This window comes from Cnephaeus nilssonii (assembly GCF_951640355.1).
Source record: "Cnephaeus nilssonii genome assembly, chromosome: 18".
Taxonomy (NCBI): Eukaryota; Metazoa; Chordata; class Mammalia; order Chiroptera; family Vespertilionidae; genus Cnephaeus; species Cnephaeus nilssonii.
In genome coordinates, this window is record NC_137089.1 from 25730099 (window position 1) to 25757573 (window position 27475).

Consider the following 27475-nt stretch of genomic DNA (forward strand, 5'->3'; position numbering starts at 1 on the left):
GAACCGATTTGGGGAAGGGACACCATTCTACCCAATACACCACCCTTACAATTAATTTCTTCTTAAACTAGGTAGTGCCAGGTTCTATAACTTGCAACCAAAATAACTTATATAGTTGGCCTCAATGCTAGTGTCAGCAGTTATAAGTGGTTTTCGCCATCTGTATGCTAAGCTTGACTTCAGAAGTTCTCCAGTTTTTTGTTTGTTTGTGTTTTTTGTCTATAAGAGACTCACTTTATTTTTTTTAAATAATTATTATTGAAAGTATTACTTATATCCCCTTTTCCCCCCATTGACGCCCTCTAGCCCGCCCCCGCCCCGCCCCAGGCCTTCAGCACCCTATTGTCTATGGCCATGGACTATGCATATATGCATTCAAGGTCTTTGGTTGATTACCTCCCACCCACCCACCCTCCCCCATCTTCCCTCTGAGATTCCACACTCTGATCCATACTTCCATGAAAGTTCTCCAGTTTTAATGTAAGAAGAAGTGTTTGGGGAATTTGTTACAAATGCAGGTTTCTGCCCTTCTCCCCCAAATTTGCCAATAAACTGACCCAGAAATCTGCATTTTTAACAATTCCCAGATGGTCCTGGTGATATAAGAACAGAGAAAATTATAAAAACTCAGACCTATTAATATCCCATTCAAATAAAAACAAGAGGAAAAGCAATGAAAAATAATTTGAAAACTTTAATGGTTTATACACTAAAACATAAAATCTTTTAAATAAGGTACATTCAATTTCTCAGCGTATCTAATATTCAGATAATTTACATTAAAACATTAAACAATTGACTAAATAATGCATTTTTCTATAAAATGATATCATAGCTTATATAGGTAAAATTATATTACAAAACACACCACACAGGAAGGATGGCTGTACTTATCAGGAAATGCTACAAACTTTCCATTAAAAAATATATTTTATCTCTTTCATTTGTCACAATAAACAGAATATATAAATTTTTTCTTTCTAAAATTAAGTCCACACAGTTTCCCTTTAGGACGATAATATGTACAAACCTTATATCTGAATGAATATAAATAGCAAATACTGTAATAGTGTTACAGATATATTAGTACTTTTACAGAAAAAAAATGGCTTTCTGATAAAAGCCTCTAGACAGCTGAAATCTCAAAGCTATTTAAGTTAGACATTCCCATATTTAGTAAGGCACAATGGAGTCTAGTTTCTTATTTCCAGTTGAATTACTTCAAGCAGTAATAAAGGAAAACATAGTCAGTAGATACTGGACCAGATCTGTCAGTTGGATAAACTATTTGGGGTTTATTGAATTTTTGGGGGAGAAGTTCGTTCTTTCTTCATACCAAAGTTTTTTGTGTTTGCCCTGGGCCCAAATCTAGTCCTCAGTGATGAGAAAGAAATCACTGTACCCCCTCAAGTGCCTGAGAAACCTGAGAAACAGTTTACTCATCCATCGGATCTGGTCCACGGTGAGGAAACAGCCCAATGACCATTTCCCGTTATAAGCAGCTTATTTTCACTGATTGGACCTGGTTCCCTATCATTTCTAGAAATAGCTTCTGATACAGTCTGTACATGGTGAAGCTGTGAAGGAACCTGATGGTCTTTTTCAGGCTCTGGGAGACCGTTTTGGGGAAGTGGTACATTTTCAAGTGCTTCAGTGCGTGCATGAGGCCCTTCAGAGTGTCCTGGTCGCCGTTCTTGACCCTCCACAGGCTGAGCAGCTTCAGGATCTGCTCACCCGATGTGCAGGCCTTGGTTGTTTTCTCAATGTCTTCTGTGGTGACTTTCTTCCCTGGCAAGCTTTCCATCAAGCTGCAGAGCTGCTCGAAGGTGAGGTTCATGTGCCCGAGGTGCCGCTGCACGCTGTTTTCACAGAGGTCGATATCTGCACAGAGCAAAAGCAGAGACAGTCACACCATGTACATTCTTCTAGTGCCACCAAACTACGCTGAGGCAAAGGCAAGGGTCATCACTTTAACAATAACCTTTTCCTTTATGTTTTTGGGAGGAGTGGGGGAGACTTAAGTGGTGTTAGTTATTTCTGAGAACTGAGATGAATATTTCTGTGTTAATGTAGGAGAATGTGCTATATATTCTAGGCATCCAACAAAGCCTTGTGAGAAGCTCTACTGTTGAAAATCGCTAGTAGAAAACTACAGGCACATCATTCTCAGCTAAAATAAAAAGTTTGAGGAATTAAAACCGTAACATTTCAGAGAAACGAAGTATTCAAGTTAGTTATTTTGCAATATAAACTTTCATTTGTTGATATCTGACGTATGTGCTGCTTTAAAAGAGTTAGTTGCTTCAAATGGTCTTTAATAAATAGCATGAGAGGGTTACCACCACAGAGAAGAAAATTTAAAAACAGAGTAATGTGAGGCCAAGGAATGTGGTGATACACACAGCCTAGAGAATTTTTCCATAACGAGTTAGGACATAAACATAAGAGGGAGTAACTAATGTTTCTGTTAATGACATGAGTCATTTAGTATCTGAGCCCTAAGGCAAGTCAGTTCATCTTTCTGGGCTGAAATGTCCTGGTTTATAAAATAGGGATTTGGTCCTTTCCGATGCTAACAGTCTCTGAATCTCTACTTCCCTTTCTTTTTGCTTCGGGGCTAATTATAATTTCAAAGAATATATTTTGTCTGCTGAAAACAGAAAAAAAGTTTACTCTTTGCACAAGTGGAACATTCAGCTGAAAAATGTTAGTCTCCTAACATCTCAGTTTCAAATGTTTGAGGCCTTTAGGGTAGGGTCAGGACTCCTCAATTGTTTTACTATAGCGAAGAGGAGAATGAATTTCTCATTGCCATTGTCTGACTTGTGAAAAATCTTGCTCATTTTTCTTCTGACATGTCTTCTCATTGCTAATTGAATTCGGAACTCTTTCCGCTGTATAACCCAAATCTTACGGTCCACACTGTATGAAATTTACTTTTACTATTGAATTATCTCATCATCATCATCAACTCACACATGCACACACATGCACACAGGCACACACACATGCACACACAGACACTCACTTTCTAAAGGAGATTCTTTCGAAAACTCTAAAACGTGGTTTTAACTAGCCCTTTTCTCCAAGAAACTCAAATACTTTTTACAGATCTTATCTCATTAATCCTTACAACATATGCTATTAAAATGGTAATTTTAAAATAGGCTATGTTGTGAGGATTAATGAGAGGCTATCTGTAAGGCTCTGGGAGGCTCTCTAGAGAGAATTACCAAATAAATACAACAGAGCTTCTTGGTAGAAATGCAAGGTAAGATTCAAAGTGGTTAAAGAACTTCTAGGAAGGTCAGAGGGATAATAAAACTGCTGAGGGATGTAAAGGCAGATTTCCTGAGGTCTAGCCCTGCACTTGAAATGCATTGTGGCTTCTTTATACACTCTATAAAGAATGAGGGGGGACAGGTGGGGGGATTGAGAAGGAAACCCTGCATGACTGCTCTAGAAACACCATCTACATCATCGTGAAAACTCCTTCAATCCAGCAATAATTACAGAAAGAAAACATCATCCACACAACTAGCCCTATGGTTAAAGGGTATGTTTGATTTCTGATCGATTGGTTTATTTCAGGTTATCATACCTTGGATGATCTTCTTGACCATATCCTGGTCTTTGTTTTGATGTTTCCATAACTTCAGCAGCTGGAAGGTCTGTTCTTGTGAGCTGTGCCGTCTTTTTATCCTCTCCACACTCTCTGCATTTACTTTGGTGCCAGGCAAATTGTCCACCAGGACACTGAGCCAGTTAGGGGTGAACTTGGTAGGAACAGCAAACCTGAAGAATGCCTCCTCACAGAGGGTAACATCTAAAGGAAGGTGGGAAAACCAAGATTTACTCAACAATTGGATTCCTGGAAGTCTATTGGACAAAATCCAAAATTTAAAAACCAACATAATTGAGGTGTTTTTTTTTAATATAATGTGCTAAAATGAAAATTTTGAATCAAAATCAACCTTCTGTTGGCTGGTCTAAGTGGTAAACTGCCAATCCAACTGGACTTATGTCCTTTCTAATGTTATTTTAGAGTGTTTTTGGGGGAGAAAGTTTAATAAGTGTTTAATAAGAACTTAATATTGCTATAAACAAATTACAGCGAAAATTGTATGATTTAATATAAATATTAACATTCTGTTAAAGGTGTTCCTAGAGCCCACAGAATGCTTTGAGATAAGGGCCAAAACAAATATAAGCATTGCTTTGAAAGGGGCTTGAAAGTAATCTGGAATAGTGTATTATTTTCTGTACATACACAAACATGTAGTTTACCTTTGAGAATAAGAATATATGTAAACATATAAGCATGTATTACATGAGAAAAAAGTCACACACAGACAAAAAACAACAACATGTCATTTAGAAAAGAGGTGCAATAGCCTGAATGTCTGGGTAGGTCAGTATATCTCAGGGGTTAAGAGTTTATCTTTGGATGCATCAGGCATAGGTTTGAATCCTGGCCCTGCCATTCATGTCCTATATTAAACTTGAGCAAACTTAACTGTGTTTTTATAAAGATTAAAGCCCAATAGCAAAGAATCTGTAAGACAGTAAGTATTCAATGATTGACAAAAATAAAAATTTAAATGTTTTAAAGAGAATGATAAAGTTAGAAGTCACTCCTCTTACTACCCCTTCCTTTATTCCATTTTTAGATAAGAAAGCAGAACAGCTAAATGAATTGTCTAAGATTTTGATTACAGTGGAAATATGTTGGGACTGAGTTGGAATCTTAAATCTCCCAATCCATATTTCTATGCTTCATACACTTCTGTCATACAAATAGATGCTTGGGAGAGTCAAGCTGGTTCGTGACATTGTTTAGCTAAATGCTAAAAGCAGATTATCCTTGGTGTAATGAGTCCTCAGTAGAAGGCGTGAGATTAGTCTAGCGGTAGGAGTGACAGGGAGAGGACACCAATCTGATTAGTGACATCACCTACATGGGATGCATTCAGATAACTTAAGCTCAGAGCTAGTGACCCTTCCTGAATAAAAAGTGCAGGACAAGAGGAACTTGGAACTTCCATGTGATAGACATAGCATTACCATAGGTAACAAAGCCAGTTTTACATTTCTAATGTGTAATCAATTACATCATTGTGCTTCTTAGTTGCCAGTTTATACTTTGGCTAATAATACAGGTATTTTTAAAAGTGATAAAAATGGATAGCAAAAAAAAAATTCTGCAATTTGGACTCTGCTCATTGGGCCTCAGACATAATCTTTGTACCACCCTTTCTCCATGGGTAAAATTTGAGTAAAGTATAAAAGGAAAAAATTCAGGGTTTAGAGCATGATCTGTGAGAGATGAGGACTTTTTGAAGGACTTTGAGTTGTGGCTTTAGCAAGAATAAGACTATTCTCCACTAGAGAATAGTCTTAGAATAGAAGAGCTGATTAAAATTCAAGAAAGGGAAAATATGAGTTTGACTAAGAAGGTGGCCAAAGGGTCTTCTACTCAACTCAGAGGTGGCATGAAGGCTGATATTCTGATTGATAATTACCTATTCCACATCTGTGCGTCAAGTCACTGTTTCCGGAACATATATTGTCATGTGTTGCATTTCCTTTCTGAGTCAGAAGGAGACCGAATGCACTGCAGTTGGTGTGTTTTCTGCAGGGTGCTTTAGCGGACGTCTCATTGGAGAAGAACCCATCTGGACATCTTTTGCAAACCGTATTTCGCTCTGGGGTTCCTACAGAAAATACCGAACCATTTAGCACCTTCTTCTCAAATACTTTCACAGCAGATACCCTCTTAACAAAGTTTTAGAAAGACTTTTCACTTCGTTTTAACTGCTATGTTGCTAAGTTTTTACTATTAACGCTGTACCAAACTTCAGGCATTCTCATTTTTCACTTCATTACACAGACAGAACAAAACTACAGTTAGCCCCTTAGGCGGCCTCCCCTCCCAGTAATACAAACACAAGTTTGTTTTCTGTTACCTACAAAACATTTCCAAAATATGAGAGGAAAGGAAAGAAGGGAGGGTGTTCATTAGTCCTGAGTGAGCTACAATGGCATTAGGTCTCGTTGTCCACATATTCTTCACACAATTTTCCTGGAAAAGCATCAAGATAGCCCTTGTGTAACTGCTGTGATATCATTCTCCAAAAACAGTACCCATTGACTGCTACATCGTTAAATTCTAATCGGTAGCTATCAAAGTTCTTTCTTTCCTGAATCATAATTGTGAAGCAGCTCATAAGTATGCTAACCTTGAGAAGTAAAAATTTACAGCATTATAATAAACTCTTGAAGGTGGCAATAAAGTTGGCCACTGACTCAAAAGCGTAAGTCTGCAGTTAAGCTACACAGTAAATGGAAGATGATATACCGTTTGCTTAAACTGTTGAGTTTTAAGAGTCTGGTTGTTAAAATTTCAGGGAAGGGTGACTGCAAGGGCATCTTATTTCATGGTGGAAAAATACTTGACAAATTTGGAGAAATCACTGGTAAGCAAACTTGAATCAGTCAACTACTAAAGATGCTATTAGCTAAATACTTTCAAACCCTTGACTCTATCATTCGTGGATAAATCATACATTACAGTGCATTTGCATATGAAAATACCTCCATCTAGTGTAAGCTAGTTGAACAGATTTAGACTTCAATGTTCTAATGTGGCTTTTACAGTCCAATTCCGGCTTATGCGAGATAACAAATGTGAACGGGACAAATGAAGCTGTGGGAAGTTAATAAACTTCAGTTATTAAAAATTTGAACCTCCCACTTTGTATCAAATCCAGAGGTGGGGGGAAAAGAGCAAAGTGGTTTGGTTCTCATTTTATCTCTTGCTTCTTCCAAAGGGATTAATGATGCAATGACCAGTAAAAATGATGAAGGGCTGGCAGAGAAAAAAGAGGAGGTGGGAAACCACAGGCAGAAAACCTTCACATATTAAATGCCACCTTTAGTGTTGCAGTGACAACATCTTAGGAACCAACTTACAAAGAGGGCTACTTTTTTTAAAAAAGTACTTTCTTACTGTATTGCTCTTTTTAAACGGCATGCAACGCCACACCAAATTCTACAATATCCTAAGTGAAGGTATTTGGGCAGGGAGTCCATGGTATTCTTTCGTTGCTAATATTCTGGAAATAAGTGGACTTGGACACCTGGATCCAAGTCTCCCTTTGCCAAGTGTTCTGGAGAGCCAACTGCACAAAGAACAATGTGTCATCCTTCACATACACATTGACGGGTTGGGTCTTTGCATGCATCTCAGTGAGAAAGTCATCGGTACAAGCCATTCTCTCAGGTAGCTTAGCCTTTAAAGTTCTTTAACAAAAGAAATCCAAGGATGACAGAAGTAAAGTTTCTCAGTGTCTTTGGAGGCTTTATATAATGAGCTTGCTGAATAGGACTTCCCTCTTTTATAATTGATAGAACTTTTTACAAAGAAAGATTTATCCATCTAAGTAAAAAAGTTTGCCTTATTAATACCAGTGGAAACATACAAAGTATAATCAGCCAGGCCAATGCCAAAAGTCTTAATGATGAGAGGAGTTCTGTTCTACTCTTGAGAATTTCACCATGCTGGCCCCTGGTACTGACATAGGAATTATAAGACTAAGAGATAGAATGAAGTAAATAAAATTCAGAGACAATCTGACTTCAAAGCAATGACAGAAAGGAAGGGTTAATAAATATTTCTTAGAATAACGTTGCATAATTCTTCCTTCTCTTTGGGCTGGAAACTCTTATTGTCCATGAGGAACAGGGAGTGAGAGGTAAACAAGCCCACGGTGGTACTAGCTTACTTCATTCTACAAACAGATTTCCATGCTTCTGTGAGAAAAATCCTTGCTATTTCCATTATTTTATCAAATCTTTCTAATTTCCAAGCTGCCTAGTCCCTTCATTAATTTTTCTACATATTCAACGTACTGAATTAAATGGATTTATTTTTGTTGGATTGGCTTTTCCCGTCTACAACTTGGCTTAGCTTTTGAGTCCCAAAGTATCATCCAATATAAACTAGGAAGTGTTACCAATTTCTCCCTCAAATACTCATACTAGAGGTACTTTAAGGAGCCATCATGCAGTTTGCACCTTCTGTGATTAATTTTACAAGATTCACAACTTAGGAAACAATAGATTTAAATATTTGAATATGCTTGTTTTGTATTTGTCATCTAATAATTTAAACTCTGTATATCACAACTTTTGAAAGTTAAAATAGTTTCAAATAATTAGCTCCTCTAAACCAGTGGTTGTCAACCAGGGGCAATTCTGCCATCAGGAGACAATTGGTAATGTCTGGAGACTTTTTTTGATTGTCACCACTGGGGGAGGAGCATCTAGTGACTAGAGACCAGGGATGCTGCTAAACACTCTAAAACACACAGGAGAGCTGCACATGGAAAGAATTATCCAGCCCTAAATATCAGTGGTGTAGAGGCTGAGAAATATGATTTCTAACTGAGTAATCAGAATTTGTACTGATTACTACTTCCTCCAGAAATTAAGTGAATTACTCTTCATTTTCTCAAGCTATGAGACTACACTGAAGCTTCATGAATGTGGTAGGGGAAAAATAAAAGTGAATTGCAGCTTTAAAAGATTCAGTGCACACTGGCCTTAACCTATGCTGTTCAAAATGCAAAGAGAAAGTATTTTGTTTGTAGACAAGTACTTACTCTTGACTTGACAATCTGTTTTGTCTAAGATAAAGAATAAGCTCATCGGTGAGATACTGCTGCAGTCTTTATCCTCCCAGACACTCAACTCCCATGCCAAAGGAAGAACTAGCTTCATTTTTTATAATGAAATTCATTTCCCCTAGCCATTCTCATTTTTTGCATAATTAATTATAACTGCTCATTGTTAGCACTGCAGAGCCTCATCAATATCAGCATAATTACTCTCTTGGTATCAATTAAGATTTCTGATGTTTGTCAAAAAGCACCGCAGTTTGAAGCTGTCCGTGCTGAAGTGAAACATAGAGGTATCTATCAGCTATAAACAGTGCAACTCAGAGTGTGTCCCTTTAAAAAAGCAATCCATCATGCATCTCATTAGAGAGCAATTTGCTGCTTTTGAGATTTGTCACTAAATCGCCCTGGAGCAGCAAAGTATTCCTCTGAGAAATGGTCGTTTGGCAGCCATCCAGACACATAGTACATATCTAGCAGGTTCCATTACCTTTGCAATTTGCTATCCTTAATATCATCAGACAAAAAGTGTTCCCTTAAACTTCCCCTACTACTTGACTTTGTACAATCCTAATCACTTTGGCAGCGTGTTGGAAAACGGATGCATACCAACTTGCAGAACTCCGAAGCCAGGGGGGCAGCTCCTGTGCTTCAAGCAGAACTCCACCTCGAGGTAGCGCCCTTCTTCGCATTCGCACACGCGGTTGTGGGTGCGGTTGCACTCCTGCTTGACATACTGCAGCTCTTTGCACGCTGCGTTGCAGTACAGACACTCGTCACTGGTGTGCCAGGTGTTTGTGTAGTAGTTGTCAGGACAAGGGGCACACACGGTCTTCCGCCTTGCTGTACAGTGCTGTTTTAAGTAGGTGCCAGGGGGACATTTGTCACACATCAGCTGGCGAGAGGTTTCTGGGTCATAGTGAAGGTACTTTGGGGGAAATACTTCTTGGGTGGTCCATTTAATGGAGATGTCCAGGAACTAGGAGAAAGGAAAGAGTGGCGATGTCAGCATGGAAATAGGGCGGTTCTTTTGTGCAAAGGCATCACAAGAATCAAAGAGTCCTTTACGAACTTCCTACCTGCTGAGCAGCACAACAGAGTAAGTTCTGAGGCCACAATTCTTGCCTCTATTCGCTTAATCTCAAAGACCAAGATGGGGATGGCATCACATCTATATTAAGTAAATTCAGCTCATAGATCACCGGAGTAGAAAGCTTATCAGAATAGAAATTATTACAACTAGCTGTATCACTAAATAACCCTCGTGGCCTCAAAGACACTGTATCTCCCTGGCCTTCATGATTTTCTCTAGATGATTGAGTTGGATGAACCAGTGGTTCTCAGAAGAGCATACCACACCTCTTCTAAGACTTAATGATTCCAAACATATAGTAAGTAAAGAAGTGGAGAAGTACAAACAAAAGTTTGTATCATGACATCAACAGTCATCTTGATCATTCATTCATTCATTCATTCATTCCACAGATATGCATTGAATGCCTACCAGGAATGTACCAGGGAGATGCTGATGAGTAAGGCATGGCCCCTGTCCCCATAGAGCTTGCAATCCACTGGAAAGAGTCCTAGATTTTTAAGACTGATATTGCCTCCAGAACATCAATGGCCCAGTCTTGACTGTCACACGTCAATTGTGTCTAGAAAACTAAATGACTACCTCTCTTCTGGGAAAAACTTCAGAGAGTAGGTAGGGTTTCATAAGTATCCTTACATATGGCAGGAAGAATTCTGTGCAGCAAAAAAAAAAAAAAAAAAAAAAAAAAAGTAAGAAAAAAAAAGGATTTTTCAAGCTTGGGAGGGCAGCTCCAACTAATCAGTCCATCTTGTATTTTAGACCTCACAGGGTCTTCTAGGGAGCACTGACATAGCTCAGAAGAAACAGTGTTCTTTGTATGTAGGGGATGGTTTGTTTGCTTTTTATTATTTGTTTTTGGAAAAGGGATCAACACTGACTATTTTCATACTTTTGGGAGGTGGCAGGCCAAACACAATAAATTTTTCCAAACTCTTCCTTGCAGAACGCAGGAAATGTCACAGAAACCCCTTGACCCAGGAAAAGCATGCCACGCTGAGGAAACAGCACCTGGGGACTTAGAGTGACAAAGGTAAAGAATGGCCTCTTTTTTTATAAGCATTTGGGCATTTTAATCTGAGTCATTTCATTCACTTCTTATTGCAACACAACGAGCATCTGGGCTGACTGGACCTGATAGCAGCTGATTAACCAGAAGAAGAGAACAAAGTATCTCACTTAGGGCCATGCACCTTTTATCCAAGAGAAATTTTCAGAGTGCTATGATGTTCAGGACTCCTAACCAACAAAACATAGAGTACAGTGCAAAATGCGGGTGACACCTCATAACCTGAGGTTCACTGAGGAAAATGTTCTTAAATTTTCCCTTCCTTCCTTCCTTCCTTCCTTCCTTCCTTCCTTCCTTCCTTCCTTCCTTCCTTCCTTCCTTCCTTCCTTCCTTCCTTAATTTTAAATTTAAAATTTTAACATTGACACTATTGTACTAGATGTCCCCAACCCCACCCCCTCCTGCTTTGTCCACCTCTACAGCCCCGGCTCCCCATCCCTTGGCCCTGGCTCCCCCTCCCTTGGCCTTCACCACCAATTGTCCAAGTCCATGGGGTATGCACATGTGTTCTTTAGCTAATCCCTTCACTTCTCAGTCACCTCTCCCCGCCCCACCTTCCCCGCCTCTCCTCTGGCACCTGCCAGTCTGTTCCATGTATCCATGCTTCCAGTTCTATTTTGTTCATCTTATTTTGTTCATTAGAGTCCACATATTAGTGACATTAGTGAGATCAGATGGTGTTTGTCTTTCTCTAAAGGGCTTATTTTGCTTAGCATAATGCTCTTCAGGTCCATCTATGCTATTGCAAAAGATAAGAGTTCCTTTTTTTTCTTGGCTCATTTGGAGTGGGTGGACATTAGAAGAAAGGAATGAATCAGAACCGTGTGAAAGTACTGTTTTGCTCCTAATCTTTCAGAAATAGATGGAATCTATTCATTCAACACACATTAACTGAATACCCACGGAATACCAGGCACTGTAGAAGGAAGGAACATAGCATATGGTGATGCATAAAACTAAGATGGTCTGTGCCTTCAGGAGCTCATAGTCTAGCGAGGAGGAGGCAGACAGCAGAGGAGAAATAAATAGTTACAAATAATGATCAGTTTTAAAAGAAACAAAGCAAGATGAAATGACTTTGTTGCTTCTTGATCATTTGAATATGTTCTATAACATATGGCTACGTCTTCTTTCAAGGCCCCTTGTGTAGATTGGACTCAAATATTTCTAAAATACTCAATGGTAGGAAATAAAATTTTCCTGGTGCAACTTTGCAAAGACAAGGCAAGCAATGAGAGATGCTTTGTTCTCCCGCTGTTCCCTTCTGAAGGATCTGTTTCTTTCAGAACACTAGTCTTGCATGCGACTGCTGAGTGAGCCCCATCCTGGTAGGCCTGGCAGTCCTGAGACCTTCCCCAGCCCACCTTCCCATTATTCCCCCTTTCCCATTTCAGCACAGTGGTTCAACTGTGCTCACTCATTCAGTGCCTACTCTCCTCCCTCACCAAGAAGTGATGAGGATGGGATGGGAAAACCCCACAGATGGTGCCTGTGTTCCTCACTGGAAGGAGCCACGTAAATGCAAGATCAGACCAAGAATGCTGACTCAATTTGTATTTTTCTAGGCAATGGGACATGACACTATTGGTTTCCTGAAGCCATGCTTTGGAAATTAGTTACCATTTCTTCAAAATACAGAGAAGTTGAGGTAAAAGGAATCCACAGAGAAAAAGATAAATAAGTTTGACTTAAGAATTTGAGAGCAATTGTATTATTGAAGGCAGTTTCTCTAAGGCTACTGGATAGAATTATACTATATATTTTAAAAAATAGGAAAGCCTGGAGGGACTGCAGACTTGTTTTCAGTAAGTTGCATGGGGACTCTGTGTTTCATTTGAAAAATTTCCACTTTGGTAAAAAGACAGAACTCTGTGTGGCCAAAATTGGATGCTTAGGTCTCAGTCTCTGGTTAGCCCCAATTCCCACATAAAATTTCTGGAACCAGTTACTGTACAGAGGGCGAGGAAGATTAATAGAATGCTTCAACAGTCCTCTCTCTTACTTTCTTTTGCATTTCCTGGAAATGCAATGAAAAAGATGCCCTAGGAAGGCAGACTGACTTAGCATGGCCTTTATCCCCTTTGCCAGCTGATAGTACTGATAAAAGTTCAAAAATTTTTTTCTGTATAAATTACATAATCACTGAGGAGCACCTGCAAAAGCCAGGACATGTGCATAGGTGTGTAATAACAATTAGCACAAGCATAATTCAAACCCAGAGCATGTGGCACAGAATACTATTTTTTTGCCAAATCCTTTAACATTTACCAAATGCTCTCACGTATGCTATAGCCTTCATGCAATCCAAAAGTAGCCCTAAGGTGCTAATTTTTCATGTAGACTCAAGAGCATAGAGTTAGGAGATCATGAAAGTTAGAAGATCAACCAAAGCCTTCCTAAAGTCCTTGACTTTTCTTTCTTTGTGCTAAGTCTAGTAGCTTTTGTCCAAAGCTACTGAGAAGGACATTTCTCAGATGATAAGTAACTTGAGTATAGCACGCTACTGGTGCATGCTTCTTCAAAAAGCACAAGAGGAGAATACACTTCCTCCAGCAAGTTTATTTTTTTATTATGCAATGCAGCCAACCCCATACTACTGGGCTTGCCCTCTGGTATGTAGAACCGTGAGTGACCCAGTGGGTTTCCATTTATGGAAAATTCATTAAAAGAGCCCACGCAAAGCTTGAAATAACTACTTGGTTTGGGAGTTCCTTTTGTGATCCCTCGTCATGATCTTTGCCGCAGAAAACTATTTGAGGACCATCCAGAGTTAGATAAACTTCTGGTCAGTTGGGAAACCATGCCATTTTATAGTTCATCTTGGCCAAAAAAAAAAAAAAAAAAAGAAAAAAAAAGAAAGAAAAGAAAAGAAAAAAGAAACATTCAGGATATATAGCATGGTGAGTTTCCTAAAGAGCTCTTGCAGTATGAACTATAAAGCTTATTTAAAGAAAAACAACTTTTCCCCCCAATATCTTATATCAAAGCCTCCTACAGAATAGAATGGAACATTTTTAATGAGTTTATGAGATAAAGCAATGTTTGTTGTGAGTAGCTTTGGGCTACATCTATAGGACTTTATTCATTCACTCATTCTTTCTTTCACTCTTCATTCATTTGATAAATATGCATTGAGTGCCTAAAAACACACACACAGAAAGAACCGTTTTTCCTATGGAGGTTAGTTTATTTGATTTCCTACAGTCTTAGAGTGTAGTGGCTCCTTTGTATTTTCCTCCATTCCTTAAATAACTCATTTATTCAGCCAACACTTATTGAAACAATTACTATGCTTTAGAAATACTGCTAAGCAATGGAGTTGAATAAGTTAATGTTCCTGTTTCATAGGAACATTCATCTAAAAGCTCAACCTGATGTTAAATACTCATAAATCACTGCGAAACAGTTGGTTGCAGAAAGAAAGAGAAAGAGAATCAAAAAAAGACTCAACAGAGTAACAGGTCAGAAATGAGGAGGGGCTGATGTGAAACACTAGTAATGGAGGAAAGGAAGGATAGATATGATCTGTTGGCTGCCTGCATGGGGAAGAGGGACTAGACTGAGCAATTGAATATCATGACCACAAATTCTAACCATTAGGTATGTGCTATTGCCATTAGTTAGTGACAGAAGAAGGAGGAGACAATTATGGAGAACGACAATGAATTTAGTTTGGAACATCTTCCATCCATGAGACTCAAATGGACATATGTACTGGGAATTCAGGACATAAATGCAGCTAAGATCACAGCTTTTGGGGTTATAATCATGTAAATGGGTCTAGAGGCACAAAAACAATCAGATGGCATTCCCCAAGGATATTGTATACAAGCAAAAAGGACAAAAAATGTTAACCCTTGGGACTCATAAATATTTGCAAGATGGGATAAAAAAAGAGAATGTTAAAAAAAAAGTAGGGATATCACAGAGAGTTTCAAAAATGCTAAAGGGATAATGAATAATCTAAAAAGTGCATGGCATGGCAATTAATTAGATCAATGTGAATCGACAAAAACACTTTCAGTTTGGAACCTGCATCTAGACTATGTACTCCAGGGTTCCAAACCCAGTTAGACCCTGGGCCACTATCTTACCTCTAAAATGAAAATAATACTTAGTTTACCTCTCCTTGTACAACTGTTATATTTTAGATGAGTAAAGCGACATAAGTAAACTTGATAAAGAATAAGGTCCCAGAAAAGTATGAGGCACTGTTATACATGCTAATTACACAGGATGTGAAAAATGGGAGACATTTTGAATCACACACATTTCGGGAAGTATTTTCAAGTTTCTTGTCCAGTAAGAAGTAACACGTCTAAAATGTGGCTTAAGTTGATTTTCTGCCCTGTCCTTAAATGTCTCCAGGAAAAAGCATCTCTGATGTGTTTTTAACATCAGCTTCAGTGTCTTCCCAACTGGTATCATTTTCTTGGTGTCGGTCAAATGCTTCAAGGCAGTTCCATGGGTTTCCTCAGAGAGCCTCATACATCTTAGATGCTTAGCATAGTGTCCTACACATAGCAAGTATTCATGATAGCTAATGTGATTTTCTTCAGTTCAACAGATATAGTGAATGAGTACTATGTGTAATTAGGATCATTGATGATCATGTAGATGCAGATAAATATCCACATTAAAGGATATGTGAGCAAGGACAAGCACAAAAACTGCAATTTTCTCATCTGTAAAACCATAGTGATGACAATCAGCCTAAAGGAAGACTTTTTAAAAGCGTTTTTCATTTTGCACAAACTGTTCCATTTGTATTTAGCTTCCATTCCACAGAAGAATGTGTGAAAAAAGCAGGTTGTTCATTTGAGAGGTTTATCTGCTCCTACCAGTTCCCAACCTGAGGGTTTACCACTGCTTAATACTTTCCACAACAGCCAGTTGCTTGGCTGAGGATTATGCCTGTAGGTAGGAAGTAAGAGCAGATGAGTTAAATCTGTTCATCTGTACAGAACTGATTTGCTCCCAACAGCTTTTGCTAGGCAAACAGGGGAAAGAAAATACAAGCAATTATGATTTATTAGATGAATCACTGAGCCAAATTCTACACTATTTTGCTTTCCTTGGGGCTGAAGAACTGTCTCCAAGTAAAACTTAACTTTAAAATGTGATTTTTTTTGGAGTTACCTTCAGACTTTTCCTTTAGTTGTTTGAAGGCTTTTACATTCATTAGCAGTAGCTATTTATTTTTGGCATCAACCAGAATTGTCAGGGCAGATTTGCTTATGATGCTTTTGGTGCTTCAGGAGTGTTACAGACAATTAACATTTGACAGATTAATAAATAAAGGAGGAAAATCTCTGGGGAAAAAAAGAACTTGTAATGCAGGTAAACACTTAAAACTTTCCAATGGATGTATGTAGAAATCTCAACATATTTTGGATCCCAGATCTTAACATTTCTTCTCTTGGGCTTCTGTTAATCACCAGATTTGAGATATAAAATCAATTCTAAAATCTTCAACTCAACAGCAAGGTTGATTGCAATTTTTAAAATAATTATGTCCATTCAGGCCCACTTGATAAGCACAGGGTGGAATCACAACAGTTTTCCATCTATAGTCCTTGATATTTGGTGCTCAGAATTGGCAATGCATTTAGTATGCCAATAGTTTTTAACATCAATTTTAAAATTTCATTTTATTTGTTTTCCTTTGAAGATAGTACCTGGCTCACAACATCTTATGCATCTCTTTTGGTTGCTAATGACCTGGATTAAAGCTCAATCAATATATGGTCAAGGACAGCTGGTCAAAATTAGAAAAGGAAAACCATGGTGGTTGTGATATGGAATAGAAACTGGAAGTAGAAATGAAATAGAACAGCATCCGATTTAAGCATGTAGACATTTACTCTGTGCCTATAACAGGTGAAACACCATAGAAGCCCTGTGTGTAGTGAATAATAATAGCCAGTATATTATAATATTATTATACAGTATAATATAATATAGCCAGTATATTATAATATTTTATATTATTATTATAAGCCCTTTTATTATCCATCCCCTCCAACCATCTTTTATTTTCTTTTTTAGAGAGAGAGAGGAAGGGAGTGAGACAGAGAGAGAGAGAGAGAGAGAGAGAGAGAGAGAGAGAGAGATTTGTTGTTCAAGTTATTTCTGCATTCATTGGTTGTTTCCTGTATGTGTCCTGAGCGGAGATCAAATCTGCAACCAACTGAGGGATGACTCTCTAACCAACTGAACTACCCAGCTAGCGCCCCCTCCAGACATCTCTGGGGAGATAGGATTAGCCCATTTTATAGATGAAGAAACTGATTTTCAGAGAAGGTGAGTGACTTGGCAAAGGCCAGAGGGCTAGTGCACATTTCAGCTGAGATTCAACTCCACTCTAAGCCTTTAATAACTGACTCACCCCCCCCCCCCCCGGAGACTTACATTCTTATGAAGGAGAGAGGCATATCAATGATCAACTACAGTGTAAAATTCAGTAAGATCTATCTTCTCTCTGTCTACCTGTTGATCTATCGTGAATGAAAAAATGGAGCTGTGGAATAAAATCTGACAAGCTCAGGGGGCACATGGCAGGCCTGACAAGCTTACTGAGCAAAAGTAACCTCACAGGATGGTCTAATCACAAATCCCTAACTGGGCAGGCCATGGCAGTAGTCATGTCTCAGGCTTATAGCTCCCTTAGCAAAGGTCAGTTTACCTTCAGTGAGCCCTTTCCATTGTTCTTACTCACCTAGGATAACATACCTTTGAAATGTCAGAGTAATTTTCTTTTCTAGACTCCTCTAAGGCACACTGCAGGCACCAGAGCACGAGACCACAGAACCCCTTATCTTGTTCCCCTCGTACTGTCTCGTCATCATGCTGTGTTATTACCTATCTTGTACCCACCAATGTAAAAGAAGTATGTGCTTCTTCTTTTGCTTTTGATCGATCCTAGAGATTTCCCTTGTTTTGCTTCCTCTCACCTTCTTCATCTACCACCAGGGAATTTTATGTACCTTCCTTAGGTTTTTCTTATGATTCTAAATGCATAAAAGGGACTACAAAACTGCCATTCTTCTGAGCATTTTCTCAATCCATTGAGATTGTGTTTCTGGGCTTGTCCTCAAAATTTTGCTCAAATAAACTCTTATCAAACTTTTGTATAGGCTGGGCATTCTTTTGTTGACTCTATCTATCTCTATCTATCATCTATCTATCTATCTATCTATCTATCATCTATCTATCTATCTATCTATCTATCTATCTATCTATCTATCTATCTATCTATCCATCCATCCATCCATCCTGGTGAATAAATTCTTCTCTCTGCCCTGAAATACAGTCAGTTCACACAGCCTTTTTGGAAGATGGTCCTGTGAGATTGAGCAATTAGCTGCACTTCACACATAGCAGCAGCTTCTCAGTCATGCACCCCCTCGAATCTGCTTTCTTTTCTGCCTTACACTTATTTGGCTCACTCTTGCTTCCCTAGGATTGCACTTTCTAATGAGGTACTAACACATAAGTGTTTGCCTCTGGCTTTGTTCCCTAAGGAATCTGGGCTTAGAATTAAGTCCAATAAAGAGGCCCAGGCACTTAATTTCAAAACAATCAAAAACCATGGTGACCCCTGGAGCAGGAGAGAAAAGGAATGAAAATACATTGGCATTGTGTTGTCCAGGGATCTGGCCCTCTGGGGTCCCATCCTGAGGTGTGTTTAACCCCAGCAGAGAGAACTCTGGGTTGAAATCAGACTCCGCTCTGATTTATGGGTATTTTTCACTGGACTCAGTAACTAGATCTAATCTCCTATAGGGCAGAAGAAAACTTAGCTAGTTAACCAATCTTAGGGAAAACTATTCAGTTTCTCGTTCATAAAATAGATACTAATCTTTGCATGATAGGATTTTTGCAAAAGTTATGTGAATCATCTTGTGTGACTTTCATATATTCTAAGAATGGTGTCTCTTTGTTTTACCGTTTCCTCCTTTTGGCTCGTTTATGTGGGTAGAAGTTGTCCTGATGAAAGACAGAGATGAGTGTACCTCTATAAAGGAAGGGTCAGTTGGAAGCAATGAAAAGAAAAAGCATGATCCCTGTCTATTTACTCTCCCAGAATAGTGTGTTTGGTTTAGAGTCTCCTGTTTAAGTGTCTGTTTACCTACTCATTTTGAAGGCCAGCTAAACTTTTAAGTAATCTCAGTTCCCTAAATTTTGAATTTTTAGCATCAGAAGAGGTTCTTGCACATGACTCCTGCTAGCAATAGCTTTGAATGAAAAGGAGTTTAAATTGATCTTCTAAACCCATAGATTTGAGTCACTTGTGATTTTGAAGTGCTCTCTGCAGTTACTGTCCCTCAATGATCAGAGATATGCCTGGGGTTTGGCTACTGTATAAATCAAGACTGGCTGAGTTTTATGCTGCGCTACCAACTTCAAAATCTCAATGGCCTAAAAATAACAAAGGTTTACCTCTCAGTCATGCTACATCCCTAGTGGGTCCATTGAAAGCTGTTAGCATTGCCCTCTGTCCAGGATTTAGGATGAGACAGCAACTAATATCTGGAACATGGCTGGCTTGTTGTGGAAGAGGGAAAGAGAAAAAAAATGTTGGGGGGGTCACATATTGGCCAGCGCGCTAACTCAGATGTGACTTATTGGCCAGAACTATTCACACCACACCACCCGCCTTCCCCACCAGAAGGAAGCAAGGAGGTACAATCCTTGCAAGTTTCTGGAAGCGAGGAGAAATTAGAACAATTTACAAACAGCATTAACAACTACATCATCGCTCAATAAACATCATTCATACTATTAATTGACCTTTATTTTAGCACAATCTAGTTGATTTTTTTTTCTTTTCATGGGGCATTAAAATAAGAGACAGGAGTGTGGGAGCAGAGGGTTCTATCAGCCAGGTGGAGTACTTGTTGTAGTAGTTAATGGCCATGCCAACCTACTCATTATCATGCTTATTCTGCCTGAAGGATTGACATTTATTCTAAAGAGAGGTATGCAATTGTCAAGTACTCCCTTATGAATATAAATTCAAAGAAAATTCTGCTCAATGAGAATAAGGAGATTGCTAGTTACCATAATTATACCTCTGCATTAAGTCCTGAGGGAATGTCTTGGACCTGGCTTCTAACTAAATGGAATGTAAGACATAGGCACATTAATGACTCCGTGTATACTAGCTAAAGACAACAAGGACTTGTTTCAGGGTGGGAAAATAGTTCTTAGTTTCAAAGAATAATCTCTGATCCTAAAACAAGTTCTGCTACTTAAAAGTAAGTGGCATTTTGAAAGCTGCTTCCTCTTGTGATCTCATTGGCTTAAACAGAATTTCTTATACATAAAAACAGCTGAGCAGAAGAAACTTTGACAATTGCAACAAAATAGGTTAAAACAAAACAAAACAAGACATTCCTTTAGGAATAAGTATATTTGATTTAAATATATGTTTTAAAACTTTAATATTAAATAATAAAGTGTTTAAATACAAATACTTATTTAAATACCTATTATTTAAATAAGTCCATTTGATTTTTGCATGTTTGGAATAGTAAATAATACACTGTATAATCAACCTTTTTTAAATTCCTTTTTTAACTGACAGAGCTGAAAACTGAAAAAGCCTTCCACATACACCTGGTCCAATACCCCTATTTTAGAGATGAGTAATAAGTCGCAAATAAGTGGAGTCACCGACTAGACCTTAGAGTCTAAAGCAAAGCTGAGAAATGAGATCCCTTGCCTCTTGTCTGCTGTTGCAGAGGTCTTATTGTCAGTATATCCCACAGATGAATTCCTAAATTACTTTTTGTTTTGGTGGTGGTGGTGGCAACTAATGGTAGGGGGAACTTTCTAAGGAATAAGGCCATGATATCTATATTTTCTAAGAATAAAAGAAATAGTTTTCTGAAACAAAATAACATTACTGTGTGGCAAGAGAATTGAGGTTTTTGGATCAAAGACCAGAAAAGAAAATTGAATTTACTAAAGGCAGTCACAAAGCTTAGATGAATTACTGTCTTACTTTAAATCTAAATTCATCTTGACACCTATTTTTCTATTTTAGAGTTGATTATTTAAGAGGCACTTACAGAAAGTGCTTCCAAGGTACAGACTAAATTGAAGTGAAAATCCTAAGGCTATTCTTTTTTATTTTTATAGAAGATGCTTCAAGGAAATTAAACAATGTTTTCACAGTATTAAAACTATAATTTTGGAGATAGAATTTTTATTGAAATCACAATAAGAGGTAATGAATCAAGCCCATTAGGAGCACATTACATTTTTTAGAAGAGCTTCAGGAATAACTGCATTTCCTTCTGCATCTTCTACCCATTTATGGTCAGGCTGACTCAGTTGCTTCTGTGAAATTGGGGTGAAAAAAAAATCTACCCAACACCTGGGAAGTTATGTCACCTTGTCGTTGGGGAAAACCATTTTAGTGTGTCTGTAGACTGTTCTGGCCTTTGGGACATTAATTTAGAGAGGCCAGGTAAATGCGAGAGGGAGCGGGTACCACACAACTTCTTACCTAATGTGTTGTAACCCTATTCTTATCCCTTACAACTGTCTAAAAGAATTCTTTTTTTAGACATTCTATGCTAGTTACCCCAAAATATTCTGTGGTAGTGAGTTCCAAAAACTAATTACATGTCACATAAAAATACTGTCCTTGTATCTATTTCAAGTTGGCCATACCTCACTCTTTCTTCTTGCACAGATAGTTTACAGATGTTGCTAGGATTTCCGATCCACTGGTTCCTGCCATTGTGGGTTGCTGTTTTATTTTGATTTTTGTTTTCTTTTCCAAACATGGCTGCTATTATTGTTCATATTTGCATTTTGTTTACCAGACTATCAGTATCAGAAATGTGTTCTGGACCAGCTTCCTTCTCTCCTCTCTTGTCATGTGTAATCATCCTTCCCTCAGGGCTTTCAAAGCCCACTCTATGTTGATAACCTAGAATTTTTATCTCCAGCTTGGATTCTACAAAGATCAAAAAAATTTTTTTGTAATCTGCCTACTTGATATCTCCATTTTATAAACACATAAAATATATCAAAATCAAAAATGAGCATCCATGCCTGAGTCAATCAGATGGGACAATCAGAACACAGGTTTGACTGAGCTTAGGCAGCACCTCCGAGGGTCAATATATGAATCTAGTTATTCTTTTTTTTCTCACTTAAGAATGGGCCTTCATGAACTTCATAGTGAAAATGTACAAAAAATATTTAAATATCAGTCAGATGGGTAGGGTGTTATATTTATATCTTGAAAAAGATCAAAGCCAACATTAGAATGTTAAGTCTCAGGCAGTAAACTAAATTGTGTGGGAACATCCATGGAAACTGCTGGTAGGTTATACAACATACTAACAAATCTTGCCATAGCTCCTTTGACTCAGCAAACACTTAGTGTCAGGTACTGTGAAGACCTGGGGTGTGGGGTGTGGTATAAATATGAAGAAGATGGAAATTATTATTTGCAAAGAGCTCATACTTGGTTTGCTATAGGAATGGCACTATCCCCTGAAAGTTCTGCAAATTTGTGGGGGATTTCTGTTGTTAGAGGGCTGTGTTTTGCTAGGTGTCCTGAATGATCAAGACTAAGCCCATGTCACCCTGGGCAAGTAGCTCGGCTGGTTAGAGCATCATCCCCATACGCTAAGGTTGCAGGTTTGATCCAGTCAGAGTACATACAAAAATCAACCAATGAATACATAAATAAGTGGATATAAAAGGAACAACAAATTGATGTTTATCTATCTATCTATCTATCTATCTATCTATCTATCTATCTATCTATCTTCCCCAATTCCTATTTCTCTAAAATAAATTTTAAAAAATGAGCTCATGTCCCACTTTCAAATGTCCGATGTACAAACCTGTTTCTCATTAACTGAGCTTAGATTCCAATTCCATTTTAGATAGACACAAACTGGTTTTTGCACCCTTTCTATAAATACTGAATTTTCCCAAAATTCAACAACATAAAATTTGATAGAAGCTACTTTAGTTTGGTTTAAAACTTGAGCAAGATTTTTTCATCATCTCAGAAAATCATAGCACGGAAGCCAACGCTGATCATGGCTTTGAGCCCCAGTGAGGCACGTGCTCCAGTCTTTGTTCCTAATGGTCTGTTCATGGCAATTGTACATAAAGCCACCAACGGATCACTATTTCATGTGTCTTCTAGAGAAGCTTATTTTATAAATTACTGTCCTTTTATTTCTCCTTTACAGTATAGTTATGCTGGTGTGGTGAGTTTCAAAAATTATGTATATGGGTAAAATATGTGCACTCTAAATTTCATTTCAGGAGGGCAAGGAAGTTGTTACAAAGGATTTACTTTCAAAGTCCTTGGAAGAAGTTTAATATGATTGAGAACTACTGTCCTCCGAGGTAACATAAACATACAAATTCACTGATAAACTTGGCATCTCTGCTCTATAGTAACAACATAAGGCACAGCTAAGGCAAGCATCCTTAGTCAAGGCCTTGAGTAATACAAACCCAAGTCTTTTTTTTTCAATCTACTTCCCAGTCCTTTCTTTCTTTTTTTTTTTTTTTTTTTTGGCTAAAGGAAATGCTGTTGGTTAATGAGATGCTAATGGGAATAATGCTTTTCACAGAAAGCTTTCAGAAAAGGGAACTTGCAGGCAGGGGGCTGAGGGTTGCTTAAAGCAAAACCCAGGAGGCAAGTCAGTGACTAGGAGAGTAAGAATATTTGAATGTGTGTTTAGTGTTCCCTTGATAGACACTGCCATAGCTCCCCTTCTAGACCGAAGCGGATAAAACATCTGGCACAGAATGCCTTCTTCCGAACCCGTGGAATTTGACAACTGTGGTTTAAGCCTAAGAAGTAAAATTAAAGACCACATTGAAATTAGGAATTGTACTGAAGGTTGCTAGGAGACAGAGGCCAGGAAGTTTGCAAGGGACAGGGATCAGGGCTGTTTTGAACTGAGTATATGTCAGATTCTCCTAGAAACTTCACAGGGATATTCTCTTAAAATAAATAAATGAACAAAGTCATAGGCTAGAGAAACATGCACACACTCAAAAGGGGTGTGTGTGTGCGGGGGGGGGGGGGGGGGGGGGGGGAGGGAGGAGGGGTAGGAAACCAAAGTAAACAACCACAAAACAACCAAAAATCTGAAAGCGTACTAAGAGTATTATACTAAAGGAGGATCAAAGATCAGGCAGTTGTTCTGAGAAAAGGCATCTACTCTCCCCTCCCCCTTCTCCTGCCTCCCCCAAGTCCTATTATCATTCATTCAGAGCTTGGCACTGAGAAGGCTAACGGATAATTCTGACACTTATGTTGGAAAGTTTCAGCCACCAGTTAAAATCTAGGCTGAGGTCGGGACGTTCCCAGTGGTCCCAGGGCAGCCATGAAAGAAACGACTTGGTGATGTGACTGCCTCACCTTGCAGAAGTTCTCTGCTGAGTTCATTAGTGCGCATTCCAGAAAGCCCAGAACCATGGCAGTAAACTCAATGATCACATCCCCTCCTGGTTGCCTACCAGCATACCCTCAGCTCTCATAAAGAAGTCTAGAACTCTACTTTGCCACAGGATTCTATTTCTCCTACTTCTTAGGTTTTAGGACACCTTGATTTTATCTCCAACAATGAAACATTCTACTCCTCCTTCAAGGTAATGGTTAGTGGCCCTTAGAGCATCATCAATACTTCCTATGCACAATTCACTGAATGCTAGAAGCTGGGATTAGTATAAAGCCACAGCTTTATGTGGTCATATAGCATGCATGCATTATCATCATCTCTATTTCCCAGAAGTGAAAACTAAAATTCAAAAGAGATGTGACTTGCCTACTGTAATTTATCAAGTAGTGGTACTGGCATTTCATTTGGGTCCACCTGATAACCACCACATTGCAACTCCCCTTATAAGTCCTGGAGGACAGGATCTTTTATATCCCCAAGTCGCCCAGCACTTCGCCATTTGTTACTTTCATTGCCTGTATAATTACTTGTCCAATATCTGCTTCTCCATTAGGCTGTGAGGTGCATGGGCACAGAAAGGGTACCCATCTTGTTTTACCCCTGTCCCTAGTGGCCAGTGGCATGCCTGGTACAAAGTATTAAATATCTGTCATGCTTCCAGATCCTAGAATTGCACCTCAGTATTCACAAAAGGGTAACTGGGCTCTTTAGACGTAAGTACCAACTATCCATTTCCAATCATTTATAAAATAAAGTCAATCTCAAAAGCTACAGAAAGGGAAAGGGAAGACTTTTCATTTATTTAAGGTATTTATTATGTTCAAGACACAAAGTTTCCTCTTCTGATTATGTTATACCATCTATAATTAGTATTATCTACATATATGTCTATCTTCCTATACAGACCACATATAAAAACATTTATCTACATATTATTTATGAACACATTAGTAGGTATATATGGGGTGTCCCAAAAAATGTGAACACACTTTGAATAATTATTAATTCCAATGTGTTAAATCTGAAAAGAAAGAAACATTAATTGGGCTATCTGCTGTTCAGTATGTATATATTTTTTGGTACACTGTGTATATAAATATATGCATGAGGATGTTAATTATTTGAGATGAAGACAATAAAAAAATGGATATAATTTAGTGGATATTCTGAAATTTAAGTAATTGACAATATCTATGTCATTAATTAAATCTTTAACCGGATATTAAATGCTAGAAAAAATAAAAGTGTCCTCATATTAATAGCAGGATTACTTACACTAGTAGCCAAAAAGTAGAATGAGAAAATCAATTGTGGTGTGCCCATAAAATGGAATACTATGCAGCAATAAAAATGGACAAACTACTGTACACCCAACAATGGAGATCGTCTCACAATAAAACTTTAAGTAGAAGTAGGCAGACATTAAAAAAGAGTACATGTGGTCCATTTATGTAAAGTTCAAACACAAGCAAAACTCATCTATGGTGTTAGAAGTCAGAATATTGACTTCTCAGTCCCTGGACATAATAGTGATGGGAAGAAAGCCCAGGAAGCTTCTGGGTGCTGGTAACATAGTGTTACTTGATCCATGTGCTAATTCACAAGTGTTCACTTTGAAAAACTTCATTAGGCATTATGACTTGTATAATTCTCACTGTGTGCTGTATTTTAATAAAGGTTTACTTTTAAAAAGTTCCCCATAGTAGCCATATTGGCGGATACAAATATATGGCAGTAGCTAAAATTAGTATACCTTTATGTGGACTCCTGACCAACCTACCTTTTCTTTCGTGACTTTGCTATTTATTTACTTACTTGTTTGTTTCTTTATATTTGTGTATCCCCAAAACTAATTGGAAGACATCTTAGGGTTCCATTCACTGCAGGTTGGATGTTGAAATGCAAGCATTCACATGAACAGATTCAAAAACAATATGTAGCTTAAATATAGGTTTTCCTAACCTTTTGTGAATGTCTGATTCATATCTTAATCTAGTCCTCCTTTTAGTGACTATAAAGGAAGTGAATCACGCTCATAGAATAGTCTTCAAATCTTATTAACTTAACTAGTCAAATATCTAATTTTTTTAAGGAGCTAAATCAAGTCACAGAAATTCCATTTTTCTCCAAATAGTATGTTAAAATTAACTTTTAACCCTATGTAGTGCTCAATTTCAATTATTTAAATATACTTAGAACGTAATTAACATTAGCCCACCAATATTTCCCCCATTATATTGGAATTGAGGACTGGAATATGCCATTTCCAATAATAAAATTATATTAAAATGTTAAATTGCACAGTTAAGAAGTATGGGTGTGTGTGTGAGAACTTTTCTTTTGTGCTAATTATTCAAAATTTGCCATATCATTTGCTTAAGTGGAGAATGAGCCTAATGTTCTATCTGTCATGTAACTGTATCCAAAGTTTATTCTAATTATAATAGTTTTCAATAGACTGACATATCCTCCCAGCTTACTCCGATTCTAAGGGACTGCTTTATTGGTAATAATAAGAATGGCCAAGTTATAAGCAAAGATGGTATGAACTACATGAGGGCGTTAATTATTTGAGATGAAGACAGTCATTAAAATGGACAAAAGTCATTCAAATACGAAAGGTCTAGAGCTCCTCTCTCTTCTCCATAACCCGGCAGGAACTTTCCAGTGTAAAGGGACACCCTGGAAGCATGGTTAGCTTAAAAGAGGTCTCCTGTTCCAAACTGACCCCCAGTCTCTCCGGGGAGAGGGAGGGAGTTGAGCTTCGACCCCATCCATCCGCGGGGAGGTACAGAAGTCAGGAGACAGGCAGCCACCCCAGGTGCCAGGGTCCCCGGCACCGGCTTCCCCTGGGCCAGGGACTTACCACGAGCGCGCAGCACAGCAACTTGTTCATTGTGGTCCCCGGGAAACCTCAGGCGCTGGGTGGCGGCAGCGGGGCAAGCGCTTCGGTGCGTCTCCGCAGCGCAGCCCGCGCAGTCATCACGTTATATATAGTGTTGCAACAGGAAGTATCGGCTTGGCTTTGATCATTCATACCCTATCTGGACAAAACTCTGCACCTTTTTTAGGAACCTAGGGCGGGAGCGGTGGAGGCGGGGCGGGGTGGGGGATAGAGTATGGTACCAACAGCTCCGGGGTTAACGCTTTCAGAGCCGGGACTGGAAGAATCCGCGGGAGA

The 27475-nt window shown here is 38.5% G+C and overlaps 2 protein-coding genes across 8 annotated transcripts in view; one reads left to right on the forward strand and one right to left on the reverse strand.

Annotated features, from left to right (window-relative positions):
- Window positions 1–27475, forward strand: part of COLEC10 (collectin subfamily member 10) — a 379304-nt gene that overhangs the window by 214340 nt on the left and 137489 nt on the right. For 6 of the 7 annotated variants that reach the window (XM_079796041.1, XM_079796040.1, XM_079796044.1 and 3 more), the window contains one exon: window positions 10715–10801. The exons of the other annotated variant lie outside the window; for it this stretch is intronic. The gene's annotated coding sequence lies outside the window, so the exon portion shown is untranslated. The remainder of the gene's footprint in view (window positions 1–10714; window positions 10802–27475) is intronic. 7 annotated transcript variants of the gene reach the window in all.
- Window positions 716–27351, reverse strand: TNFRSF11B (TNF receptor superfamily member 11b). Its single transcript, XM_079796035.1, has 5 exons — window positions 27161–27351; window positions 9288–9657; window positions 5523–5714; window positions 3602–3826; window positions 716–1881 (listed from the first exon to the last, which is right to left on the reverse strand). The coding sequence occupies exons 1-5, from the start codon at window positions 27188–27190 to the stop codon at window positions 1493–1495; spliced, it is 1206 nt and encodes a 401-aa protein (XP_079652161.1). The 5' UTR covers window positions 27191–27351; the 3' UTR covers window positions 716–1492.